We start from the raw sequence: 13,355 nt of genomic DNA on the forward strand, positions 1-13,355 counted from the left end.
TCATCCCAGTCTTCATACTGATTTTATTTGGAAGACAAGGGATATAAGATATGAGGTCCACAGGCTCCTGACTGCTGCCGTTTTCTTCTAATATCTCCAACAAGTGTACACCCCCCCTTTTTTTTTCTTAATTTTAATTTTGGCCATGCCGGGCAGCTTGCAGGATCTCAGTTCCCTGACTAGGGATCGAGCCCAGGCCATAGCAGTGACAGTGCTGAATCCTAACAACTAGGCCAACAGGGAACTCCCTTCAAACGAATGATTCAGTCACAAAGTTCCTATTTTGAAATTGGCCTGAAAGACCCTATTTAGTTCCTAAAAATTTTCATTTTTTAAAAGAGTCTGAAACTTGAGGGAGTTACATTTTGAAAAGGAGGAAATGCATTCACTTGAGTGAAACTTGGAAATGCTGGAAAGAGTCTGTACAATGTGAAGTTTCCCTCCTATCCTGGTCTCTGAGCTACCTAGGTTTTCCAGTGTTTCTGAATACTTTCAGAGACAGTTTATACAAATATTAATAAATATATTTATACACATTTACAAAAGCACTCGAGGCAAAGATCGATTAATCAGAAAGAGTGGGTTTAGAAAAACGGACCATTTTCAATCGAATATAAAAATGGAATGAAAGGGGAAGTGACTTATTTTCATTTTATTGGATGCTTCATTATTTAAATTAAAGCTTAACAAAATACAATAAAGTGGAATAAAATAAAGCTTATCCTTTTTTAATTACAATTTTCTGGAGCATCCTTTAGAATGTACAAGAAGAGAAATTGATGACAGCCTTCTGGCTGGCCTGAGCCCTCCGGCAGGAAGGCTCGATTTGCAAGTGACACAGCTAGAACTGAGTTGTCTGGGTCATTTGGGGCAGTTCTCCACTGAGCTATTTTGCACTGTAAATTGTTAGTAAATGCAGGACACTTTCCCTGAAATCTTTTGTGTGCTTCAGAAAACCCCAAGAATGTCATGTTCTGTTTCTTCTCTCGTCCCTCTAGTTGCTATGGTACAGTTTCTTCCTTAAATGGAGAACCAGAACAGGGTGTTGCCGTGGAAGCAGTGGGCCAGAACGACTGCAGTATTTATGGAGAAGACACCGTGACGGACGAAGAAGGGAAGTTCAGGTTACGTGGATTGCTGGTGAGCGTTTGGACGTGTTTCATTAGTGGATTTTTGCATACCGGGTTCAGCAGTGCCTTGTAGTACCCCCAAGACTGCTAGGAATGGGGTCGAGAGCATTGCCAGGTCAGCGTAGGTTCTGGAACTCTTCCCAATCCCTATTGTAGCTGACATACTTACCTTTTATGTAGTTGATGTACTGGGTTGGGGGTTTTGTAGTGAAATAAAGGTGGAAAACCATGGGTTTGGTGCACCTTTTGCCTAGCATGGGTAGTGTGGCTCAGGCCAGGGCTCTCAAACCAGATGCCTGTGGCGCCAGAAGACAAGTGTGAAAGGCTGGAGGATGCTGGGTGCCTGGTAGGGAGTGGTGTGGACTGCGGGGCCCTGGAGAGGGCCTGGCCCACGAGAAGGGGGCAGCTGCCACTCAGCTCCAGCTCTACACAGCTGTGTGGGAAGACAGACTCAGGGTTGCCAGATCGTTTTGAGTTTGTAAAAATGTGAAAACTTCTGATTTTTAGAAGGTTAACAACCAATTAAAAAAAAAAAACAACCCACAACTCTGTGCAGGCCAAATAACCGACTTATTTGTCCTTTTGGCTGCTCAATTGCAACATTTGGTTCAGAATTTATGGTGCCTTTTTCCTCACTTTTACTTGCACATCCATGCATTCATTTGCTCATTCAGCAGACACTAAGTAGGAGTCACCAAACCAGAATGTGGGTTGATGGCACCCACTGGACAGGGCCACTTGGATCCAGGGTTTGGTCCTCAGCCTTTCAGATTCACAAACTGGATGTTCTTAGTTGACCCCAGGGATAGTCGTACACCTCTTGGCAACTGACTGATGTTTGCCTGAATCGCATGAGCTGAGGTGCAAATCCGTTTGCCAGTTTACTTAGGTATGTTGGGGCGATGCTGTCCTTTCCCAAAGGTAAGAACATCCATGTCCATTGTCTGCCCATCCCCACCCGCAGATATGGGGAAGTCAGGTCAGGAGGTTGCTTGGTGAGTGAGGAGGGTTCAAAAAGCTGAAGGAGGAAGATGGGCTTGGGGAGGACTGGAGAACGTATGCTCTGATGGCCCAGCCGGATGCACACCCACAGGTGGGCTCCCTGTGCCCTCTGCCCACCACTCCCCGTCTTCAGTATCTTCTCCTCAGACTCGGCGAGACAGCGGCGCTCTTGCTCCCGCAGGAGTCTGGATGGCCTGACCGCGACGCTCCCTTCTCGCTCTCCTCTGCCCTTGGAGAGGCCCACCCTCTGTGGAGCATGCTGCCACCGGGACACTGCTCCCTGCTGTCCCCCAGGCCTGCTTTCCTTCCTCGTAGCAGTGGTTCCAGAGAGCACAGAGTGGTGGCGGCAGCATGGATGTCCCCTGCCCCCCAGGCCGGCTGTAGCCAGGGCCCCGGGAGGGGCGACGGGTCCTTGGAGCCAGCTTCTCTGTCTCCTGCCTTCAGTGCAGGCCCTGCCTTTGAAATTTAGTCCTTCGTGGGCTGCACTAATGCCTTTCTCCCTGCCTCCGTCATTTCTTAGCTGTGTAAGTTCAGGCAAGTGTCTCATGCTTTTTATGTGTTTCATCATCTGTAAAGTGAGGATGAGAATAATGTCTACCTTCCAGGATGGCTGTGAGTATTAAGTGAGTTAATACACGTAAAACACATGGAGCAGTGTGTGATACACTGACTCCGTAAGTGGTAAAAGCAAGAACAGACAGCACCTTCCCCTGAGGTGGTCCTCACCAGAACTGCCAGCTTAGGTGTTTGCTTGCAGCTTTTCTTGGTCTAAGTTAGCAGCAGGTGGATTGCCTCGCAGGAGCCTGTGCACTTCAGTCTGCCTTCCCCTGGCCGGGGCTGGGGGGACTCGGTGTTTCAGGCTCACCTCCCTCTTATGGTTGTAGGAATGCAGATTTCGCATCACCGTGTTGGTTCTTCCGAGGGTCTTAGTGGCCCAGACATGTTTCTCTAAACTCACCAACTTAACACATTTTATTTAACTAAACCGAATATCGTTTTCTTCTCCACGACAATAGATTTCCGTTTTAAATGATGCTGCCCCACACCCTCCTCGTAATAGGTGTTAATTCATTAGTGGTTTCAGTGTTGTTTAGAGTCGCCCCCTTGTGGCAGCCCACGCCTTTTTCACGTGCCAGGCCTCAGATTCTGGAGGAATAGCCTAAGGCTAGACGTTTCCCATCTAGGGTTTAGATTTGAGTTTTCCAGTCTCCCAGAGGATGCCGGGCTGGAGAGCCCTTGTTGAACATTTCCCAAAGATTTCAACCCCCGTTAGAATTCATTTCCCCAGTTGATCTTTCCGGTCAGTGTACTTGTCAAGGCATCTTGGGTGAGAAGCTGCATCCCTAGGTGTTGCTGCCAGAGGCTGAAGGTGAATCCCAGAGTCAGCCGGCCAGGAGCGAGGAGTCGGGCCGGTTAGGATGGGAGCAGCTGCCCGATGGGCTCCTGCCCGGCTGGGCATGGGCATGAGAGGGCAGTGCCCATTGTTCCCATCTTCAGCAGTGCCCGTCCCTTCTTTTCTTTACAAATCGCTATGCATGTCTTTCCTTTCTGAGGTGCAGGTAGATATTTTGAACCAGACCCAATGCTGCTAGTCCTCACTGAGCTATAAAGTGAATTAATGCAATCACCATTGGTGATCATAAATTTGATTGTTCTTGTTTTTTTAATAATAGCTTTATTGTCTCTGTAAAGGTACCCGTGTGCTCATTATAAAATAGTTCAAGCAACATATCAAAAAGGATAAAATTTTGAAAGGGAAAAAAAAAATCACCCTTAAGCTACAACCTGGAAGGGCCCCTGGTTAATGTAGAGCGAATGCCGTTTCGGACACTGCTCTGCCCGCACACAGAGAAGAAGGTAACAGTGCACACGATTTTAGGAGACCAGGGCCGTGTTATCCTCGCTAACGTATAGATCAACAGTTACGATCTCAGGGTTGTCCCCTCTTGGATGCACATGGTCAACTTTGAACTTGGCCCCGGCTCTAGATCCTAATGTGTCATCGGGTCCAGTGTGCAGTTGATGATCAGCAATTGGTTGTTTTAAAAGTTTTTAAAACCCCGCTAGTATAAGTGATCTGTCATCCTTTGCAGAAGGATGCAGATCTTTTCTTTTAATAAGTGTGTAAGAAAAAAAGTAGTTCAGAAGTTGACAAACAGTGGGTTCTTTTATACTCTTAAAGCCTTGCGTAAAGCTAATTTTGTCTGATTTGCAGCCTTCCGAGAAGGCTCATATCTTGAACTCATATCTTTCTTTATTAAGAGTTGCAACTAACCCATACAGCAATGTGAGAAACAAACAAAAAACTTCATTTCTTTAAGGCAGTTTACTTCCCTCTATTGGAAAATTGTCATAATCTGCTGGCTTTATTAGAACAAAGTACTTTACTGCTATCTGCCAAAAAATTATCTAAGTAAATAATATACATCCTTCATGTGTGCAGTGTCAACAAAAAAAGTTTTTTTAGAAAAGTGTGGGTTTTTTTTTTTTGGTAAACATCATATATGCCTATACATTTGAGGAATAGAATAAAATGTATAAAGAAGAAATTTGTTTTAAAAAAGGGAAAACCTCAAATCCCACTCCCCAGAAATAATACCCCTTTGGGAATGTCATTCCAGATACCATTCAGTGCACATACACAGCTAGAGGGGCGGGCTGGGCAGCAAGGGAAGAATAATTTTATCAGAATAAGCATATCATGCTTGCAGTTTTGGAATCAGAAACCACATTTAATTTCCGTTGGGTAGGAGAAACTGAATGGGGTTTGAAGGAGTTGTAGAACTTCAGGAAAATGTTTCTGCATCAGGGTGCTTTTTCAAGGAACTCTTAAGAAGGTTAACAGGCCACATCTTAGGAACTGAGGTGGAACAGGAAGGCACCCTTCTGATGGGGGCCTGCAGGCAGAGCAGGCTCAGATCAGGTCTCGTGACAAGCCCCTTTCCAAAGAAGTGACTCCTGCTTTTGTTTGCAGCCGGGATGTGTATACCACGTTCAGCTCAAGGCAGAAGGCAACGACCACATTGAACGGGCCCTGCCTCACCACCGGGTCATTGCGGTATGACATGAAATTCTTCAGTGGAATCGTGGCATGATTGCTTCCCTGATCAAAAATCCTTCAGCACTCCTGTGGCTGTCTGCCTTTCATCTGTTTCGGCTGGGGCGGGGTGCGGGGGGCGCTTTAAATCCTAATTAAGGGCCCTCTTGGAATAGTGTCATTTTCACAAGCAGCATTTTCTTGGGCTTTTAATGAATAGCATCGCTGTCGTGCGTACAGAGAAGAAATCCCAGCTGTTGTTTCCCCACTTCCCCTGCAAGTTCCCATCATTATTCTGCAAGTTAAGGATCTTAAGGGCTAAGTAGCATTTCAAATCAAGGGAGGGTAATAAAGAGAACATGGGCTTAATTGGTGATGGGGCTGCCCACTTTTCTTATATTTAGATGACCTTGTTTTCCCACCAAGGAGAGCCTCTTGATCTTTAGGATCACAACTTAGCTAATTGATCCCTAAAGAGGCAGCCCTCCAGGTCCCAGGAAGTGGCCTTGGAATCATTTTCAGTGAGGTTTTCTTCCATAGAATAAGTCTTGTTCGCTAGAGTAGAGGGCTTGGGTGGACGAGAGGGCCTGCCTCTTGCTGGCTTTATTAGGTGGCATTAAGCATAAAGGTTATGAGGGGTTAGGAGGCCGGTGGGCCATTTAGGACTTTTTGGCCTAGAAAGTGAGTTTTCTTCATGTCTTTATGGCATCTGGCATTTTAAATGGTTGTGATGGCTATGTCTTATAATTTTGTATTTCCCTGCCATGGGGACTCAGACCAGGATCACAGGCAGCCATGTGGACTATGGTCCCACATAGGAAAAGGTCACAAACGGGGGCACCCACCCACCCGGGGGGGGCAGCTGGAGCTTGGCTCCTGCCAATCCCTGCCAGGCAAGAACATCTTTCCCTTTTTTCAAGAAAAGCTGGGAAATCTGGCTTTTTTTAAATGAAATTGCTTTTTTTGAATGTTGACAAGTCATTAAAAGTTAGAAAAAGAAAAAAACTGTGCTTGTCAAACAAAGCGTGCCCATGGGCCAGGTGTCGCCCATCTCCTGTCAGTTTGGGACCATAGACTCAGGCTGCTGGAACGGCAAGCTTTGCTCCCTGAATACAAAGTGAAGTCAGCTAGGAAATAGCTCCTAGGAGATCCCCCGGCTGGAGTAGAGGTCCCCCTTCCAGCGTCCTCAACCCCAGTCTTTCTTCTCTCTTCTCAGGTTGGGAATAACGACATTGATGATGTGAACATCATAGTTTTCCGGCAGATAAATCAGTTTGACTTGAGTGGAAATGTGATCACTTCATCCGAGTATCTTCCTACATTATGGGTAAGGCCAGATTTTTAAGGTTCAAGTGCTCTGTTCTTTCCGGCTTCAAGATGAGAGGGAGCAGGATATCCGGGCCTGTCTAGCGCTTGCTTTAGCTGAGGGTTGAGGTTGAGATTTAAGAATCTTCAATCCCAGCATGCCTCTGGGGGAATGATTCCTGATTGCTGGAGAGACACGTGGTCCAGTTTCAGATCACTGTTTTGCCAGCCGTGTGTGTCTTTGGAAGCATCACAGTAGAAACCTAATGAACGAGCAATACAATCTGGAGTCTAAAACGGAAAGATGGTTTTAGGGCAAAGCACCTCGTCACTTTCTAGATTCTGTCCCCTGCTCTGTGATACCACGGAGTTGGACTCAGTGGCCTCTTAAGGCCTGCTGGAGCTCTAACAGAACCCGCATGTCTGCAGTTAAGGAAGAAGTGTCTGTACAGTGCCCTGTGATGCCTGGAACGATGTTAATGAATCGCCATGGGGAAGTATTTTTCAGAGGCACATGTAATATATACAATGAAGCATTTGACTTGAGTGAGAACATGTGCTTAGGTTAACTCACCTCAGCTGCCCTTCAGGGGCTGCGGGCATGTTGTCTGTGGGCCTGGTGGGTGATGCCCAAGTGTGAAGAGGCCTGGGCAGGGATGGGGAAACTGGAGGGAGGGTATGGTGCCAGGGCTGTACCTCCCGTGTCTCACGCCCCATTGCAGATGGTAGTGGGAACAGGCAGCGAACCTGGGCTGGAGAGAAAGAAGGGCCACCAACAAAGCACTGAATTGCTTCTGGAAGCAGCCAGAGAACCAAACGCAAAATGGGAATGCATTTCAAGTTTAAGGAATACCTGTGGGGTTGAGGATACAGCATGTGGGAGGCCACGCCAGGTGGGCGAGGCCAGCAGTGAGGAGGGCTGGGTCCCAGGCTCTACCAGGCGATAACTGTGCGACCTTAGGTGACGCAGGCTCTCTGAGTCTCCATGGGGATGACTACCATGCCTGTTTAATAGCCAAGGTTGGTGACGATGTATGTGAAGTGCCTGTAGCAGGCCTGGCATGTTATAGACATGTTAGAAGCTATTCTCTTCAATAGTATCACTACACTATTTTGAGTGTTAACATAAGTTATCAGAATCTATTTTAAAATCTTAACATTTCGACACGTGTCACGTCACTGGCATCTCAGATGCGTTAGGAATGGCCTGTCAGGGGTGGACGGTTGCTCTTTCAAAGATCCATGTTTCCAGAGATCCTCTCCCCACAAGAGATAAGCTGACCCGAGGGTGTCTGAAATGCAATGTTTATCGTGTTTTCAGTTTTAAAAGCACGCCCTCTTTGTCTCTGCTCTCCAGGTAAAGCTTTACAAAAGTGACAACCTGGACAACCCGATCCAGACGGTCTCCCTGGGCCAATCCCTCTTCTTCCACTTCCCGCCCCTGCTCAGAGACGGCCAGGTGATGCCCGCTCCACTCTGCTTTCCGTCTTTGTCATAGTGGTTGCACTTTTAAGCTAAGGAAACACAGTTCTCCCATTTCCCCCTCATACCACCTTGCTGGCACAGTTGATGTCGTGCTTTCTGAATCAGAGGAGGTGGGGCTCTCTAAGGATTATTTTTTTGGAATTAGCTCTTTTTCTATTTACAAAAATAATACACATTCATTGCAGGAGATTGGGGAGGGGGGTGGAAATCAGACATAATCCCGTCATCCAGAAGTAACCACTGTTAATGTGCTGGTAGGTTTCCTTTTGGTCTTTTTTTGATTCATGTGCACATGTGTGTATAAATATAAATACACATATATATTTATTTTGATAATGGAAAGCTGGGACTTTTTCGTACATTGTTTTGTAGTCTTTGCTTGTACATTGTTTTGTAGTCTTTGCTTTTCAATGAAAACTATATCACAAATAATTTCCCCATCGTTAAATCTTCCATAGCATGATATTTAACGGTTGCACAGTAGTCCATGATAGAGGAAATACCATAATCTATTTAACCGAGGCCTTAATGTTCATCACTTACTGATTATAGGATGTTTCCTATCCATTTTAATTGGGCAGAGCAAGCTATCGTGGCTGGCGCGGTGGCAGCAAACTTTGCAGAGAACTTGGTCCCTTTCCGGGGGACTTAGCCTGAGGGTGTGAGTAGCGAGCCTGTGTGTGTGTGGTCCCTCCCCCGGCTTCTTACCATTTGCCACGGGGATGATACTCTATGGCCTTTTTCAGCATGAAATGGCTGTGAAATAACGAAGCAGGTTGTGATGGAGTTTGGGGCCTCCTCCCCACTTCTCCAGGTGCCCTTTGTAATCAAGCCACTTTCGGCAGCACAACACCATGGACACAGACTCCCCTGGGCTCACAGCCTGCTCGGTACCCTACAGCTGAGAGACCCTGGGCACGTCATGCTTCACTTCTTCAGGCCTCGCTCTCCCCATCTGTGAAATGGGGGCAATAATCCTGATCTTGTCAGTGGTTGAGAGCAGAACAGGCATTTGCCTAATGTGCTCATGGCACCGGGCCCCTGGTCGGGGCTCAGCATACCAGGACCATGACCGTCACTGGAACCACTGCAGAGACGCTGCGTCTTAGAACCCGCCAGCTAATGAGCCACTTAAGTATCGTCCCTTGAAAGTCAACCTCGTTTTAGATTAAAAACAGTCTTCCTCAGTTTAATCATGTGCCCCCCTCATCAGAACTGACTCATCAGAACTGTGTTTCATAAAGTCAGATTCTCCAAGGACCACCGTAGGTGCAGTGGTTGGATACGCTTGTAAAAACAAGCTCTGAGCGCCTCTTCAGAGACGTCAGGGACGCACGGCTGTCAGTGCTGGAATAGCCTGCTGAGGCCGCCCCTTGGGAGTTAGCAACCTAGGCTTGGAAGTGTAAACTTGGGGATTTCTTTAGAAATATAAAGTCCTTTACATCACAGTCATACGTTAGGAGTTAGTTTTCTTTTGCTTTGCCCCAGCTGTCCTTTATGAAAACAACAACTTCTTCCCTGTGCACAGAATTACGTGGTGCTTCTGGACTCCACGCTGCCCAGGTCCCAGTATGACTACGTCCTGCCGCAAGTGTCCTTCACGGCAGTGGGCTATCATAAACACATCACCTTGATCTTTAATCCCACGGTAAGGAGGAAGGAGTTTCTGGGTGTAGGGTGTGAAGAATGGTTCCAGGTACCACTGAGTGCTTTTCAGAGCCCATCCCGTGTAGGAAGTTGGTGGGAGTCATCATCCCTGATGTAGAGAGAAGGCTGGGGGCTCGTGCGTGGCAGAGCCCGGACTCGAACGTGGCTCCTCTGCTGGTTTCTGGCTTGTGCTCGATGACCTGGACCATGATCTTACCTGAATAGAGGGTTCCTCCCAGTTCCGCTCAGCGGAGACTCGGTCACAAAGTGCCAAATAGATGAGCACGTAGGGGAACTATTTGTCTCCGAGTGGAGGTGCATGGTGACCCTAGGGGAGGGAGAGAGCCTCTATGGACGGCGCTAGGGCTGCAGCCTGGGACACCTACCAGGGCTCGCCAGGACACTCCCTCGGTGCAGGGAGCCACGTAGGCGGCCTGGGCAGAACAGAGGTGCCACTTGGTGGGGGCTGAGCAGCCAGGCCTCGTAGCTGCTGCCAGGAGTGTGGTCCCACATCTGAGACGGTGAGAGTAGGGCCATGTGCCAGGGAAGGGATGGCCTGGCGGGGTGTCCTGCTGGTCCTCACGACAATCCTTCCATGGGGAGGTGCCATTCTTCCATTTTTTATGGAGGCTCAGAGAGGCTGAGTGACTTACCTGGGAGTGGTCAGCAGATCCGGGTTTTACCACGTTCCAGCCGTCTGCTGCACAGCTCATTGCTATACGCTTATGAGGGCCGTAAGGGCGCTTTGCTTTATCCCGTGTTGAATGTCAGTACTGACAGCCACGTTGTTGATGCTTGACCCAGTATTTCACGCACTGCTGACCGCCCCACACACCTCATCTTGTTGAACTTTCACAACATTCGCCTGCAGTAGGTGTTGTCTGTATTATCCCCATTTTATAGTTGAATCAACTTAGTCTTAAAGTGACTGCCCGAGATTACACGGGAAGACCTGGCCTGGAGCCTGGACCGCGGTCCTCAAGGCTTCTTCTCATAATCGCTCTGTAACTTCCCACTGACTTCAACTTCTCCTTAAGGATTTACTTTAATGGAAAATGGTTTGGGATCTAAGACATGTCAAAAAATGTTGAAGTAGGCAGTTAGGGATGGAAATCTGTTCCTGCCCTTCTGTTTATTAAGGGACCATGTCACTCTGCCTCACTCATCTCAGGTCAAAAGGCCCCTCAGTCATTCTCCAGCCTACGTGTTCTCAGATATTTTGGTCTTGGGACCCCTTTACACTGTTAAAAATTGTTGCGAATCTCAAAGAGCTGTGATTTATATGGGTTATATATATATTTATCATATTAGAAATTAAAACTGAGAAATGCTGAAAACACAAGAATCCATAAGTCACACGTCCCATTACCTGTTACAGTCATGACATCATCACATTTGCAGCCTCTGGGGAAGTCCACTGTACACTTGTAAGAGCATGAAAATGGCACGTAATATCTTAGTATTATTATGAGAATAGTTTGGACCGTGCAGATCTCCTGAAAGGGAGGCCCCTGGGCTGTATCTTGAGAACCAGTGCTCTGGCCCGTTAACCTGTTTCATCGTCAACCGAAAGTTATCTTTTAATTTATTTGTTTCTGTTGTCAGGGTGGAGTGGGCTAGTTAGGATATAGGTTCATTTGCTGTTACAGAGACCCAGCATTTCAGGGGCTTTAGCAAGAGGGAAGTTTCTGTCTTATGTCAGCACCAGGAGTGAGCAGTCCAGGGGTCATATGGCAGCTCCAAGGTGCCGGGGCCTGCAGCTCCTTCTCTCCCGTGGCTCTGCCATCCTCCAGCACGTCTCCAACCTTCCGAAATGGCGCACTTGGCTGGAGGCTGTCTGGCCAGCAAGGAGGGAGGGCCCACCATTTCTCTCCGAGAGTACAGCCTGGGTGTTGCACCGTCACTTCTCTTCCTGTACCGTTGGCCAGAACTGGTTCCAGGGCCCCACCTGGCTGCGAGGGAGGCTGGGGAATGTGGTCTGTTCTGACTGGCCCAGATGAAAGTCAGTCCTTCCACTGGAAGGAAGCGTGAATGGCCCCTGGGACCCAAGCGCTGCCTCTCCTCCTCAATGGGTATGACCTCTGGGACTAGCTTGCTGCTCACTGTGTCCCTAAGCCTGGAACAGTGGGTTCTCGATGCCTCCTTGTAGGAAAGAGTCCATGTGTGCGGCTGGGACCCAACAAAATGAGACCCTTCTACTTTTCAACCACAGGGGTCCCCTGCGGCCCGCAGCTGTTTGTCCTGTCAGTTTAGACAGTGAAGGGTGCGGGGCTGAGTAGCACCTTTTTATCGGAATCTGGTTATTCCGGAGCTTCAGAGAGCAAGTGAGGAGGGTTTGTGCAGCAGAGGATTCACTTGAGATTTATCTGTGTCGCTTCGGTTCCTTACTTTGGGTACTGAGTGTGCCGGGGGTCCCGGGGGGGGCCGGCTCAGAAGCCGGGCACATCAGGGCTGTGGATGGAGCACTGGTGTCTGGGGGTGACGGTGCTCTCGATGTTTGCAGAGGAAGCTGCCCGAGCAGGACATCGCGCAGGGATCCTACATCGCCCTGCCTCTGACGCTGCTCATCCTGCTGGCTGGCTACAACCACGACAAGGTAGGGGGTCCCGAGACCTCATGGGCAGCAGATGTGTCGGGGGGAGGGATCCTTCATGACTGGGACGTGGCAGTGGAAGAACGTCCACTGTTACAGAGTTTACAGCATTTTAGGTCATGTCCAATTCCTAAGGCCTCCTTGCAAGGCCATAACCCTCTTGTAACAGCTCTCCTAACCTTTAAACCTGGAGTACCTCTGGGTCTCTGGTGGCCGTCTCTAGTACAAAGACCTTCCCTGGTCTGAACTGAGATCTGCCTGAGAGCACAGAGCAGGTGGTGACGGGGCCTGGGAGGGAGCGGCATGGGGGAGGGTCTCTGATGTCCCACTGGACGGAAGTCTTCTCCTGGCGTCCCCCTCTCTCATACTCTCTCTCTTTCCAGCTCATTCCCTTGCTGTTGCAGCTGACAAGTCGCCTGCAGGGAGTCCGAGCTCTCGGCCAGGCAGCCTCTGACAGTAGTGGCCCGGAAGACGCTAAGAGACAAGCCAAGAAACAGAAGACGAGGCGGACGTGAGGGGAAGAGGCCAGGAAGTCTGCCTTGGGACAGGCCCCTGGCGTGGAGGACATGCTGCCTGTCCCCACCCGCCCCTCGCCCAGCCCCGGTGCCATACCGTGAATGGACCCTCCTGTCACTCTGCTGAGCACAATTGATTTTCTGAGTTGAAGATAATTTATTATTATTATTTTTGTCAAAGAAGTATTTAAGCTGTGCCGGTGGTGTGCGAATGTAATCCTCAGTCTTCTGCTTCATTTTCAAGAAGAGTTCTAGTAAATGGGGGCTCTGGCCCCCTAATCAAGCACCTGTTGGATTGACCTTCCCCTTAACTTTCCTGTGCAGTTGAGGTCCCTGCTAGAAACCACACAGCCCGTGTCTACTACTGGGAGGGTGTGTTAGGAGGTAAAACTCAATAAAGTTGCCCGTTTGTTTGTGTTGTAGGTCATCTCAGGTGTAGTCCTTGGATGACATGGGCTAATGCTGGGGTCACCGACTAAGCCGCCTGGAGGGGCATGTGAGTCCTGAGTGAAGGCGAGAGGACACACGGCAGCTGGCTTTTGGCCTCAGCGGTGGTAGGAAGACAGGGGAGGAGGGGTTGTGGCACAGCGAAGAGCCCCACCCCCACCTGATCTAAAGGAGCCTGAGGTTCTCAGGGGCTC

At 48.8% G+C, this 13,355-nt stretch overlaps 1 protein-coding gene across 2 annotated transcripts in view; it reads left to right on the forward strand.

Moving 5' to 3' along the window:
• LOC101280990 (nodal modulator 1) overlaps positions 1 to 13,136 on the forward strand; it is a 52,598-nt gene extending 39,462 nt beyond the window's left edge. The window contains exons 25-31 of one of the 2 annotated variants that reach the window (XM_004270144.4): positions 999 to 1,140; positions 5,107 to 5,190; positions 6,386 to 6,496; positions 7,832 to 7,933; positions 9,488 to 9,607; positions 12,110 to 12,202; positions 12,583 to 13,136. In XM_004270144.4, coding sequence (XP_004270192.1) covers positions 999 to 1,140; positions 5,107 to 5,190; positions 6,386 to 6,496; positions 7,832 to 7,933; positions 9,488 to 9,607; positions 12,110 to 12,202; positions 12,583 to 12,714 — 784 coding nt within the window. In that variant the 3' untranslated portion in view covers positions 12,715 to 13,136. The other variant, XM_049698986.1, reaches the window with a different exon arrangement.
• Positions 13,137 to 13,355: the final 219 nt, after the last annotated feature.

Source organism: Orcinus orca, chromosome 16 (assembly GCF_937001465.1).
Source record: "Orcinus orca chromosome 16, mOrcOrc1.1, whole genome shotgun sequence".
Classification (NCBI taxonomy): domain Eukaryota; kingdom Metazoa; phylum Chordata; class Mammalia; order Artiodactyla; family Delphinidae; genus Orcinus; species Orcinus orca.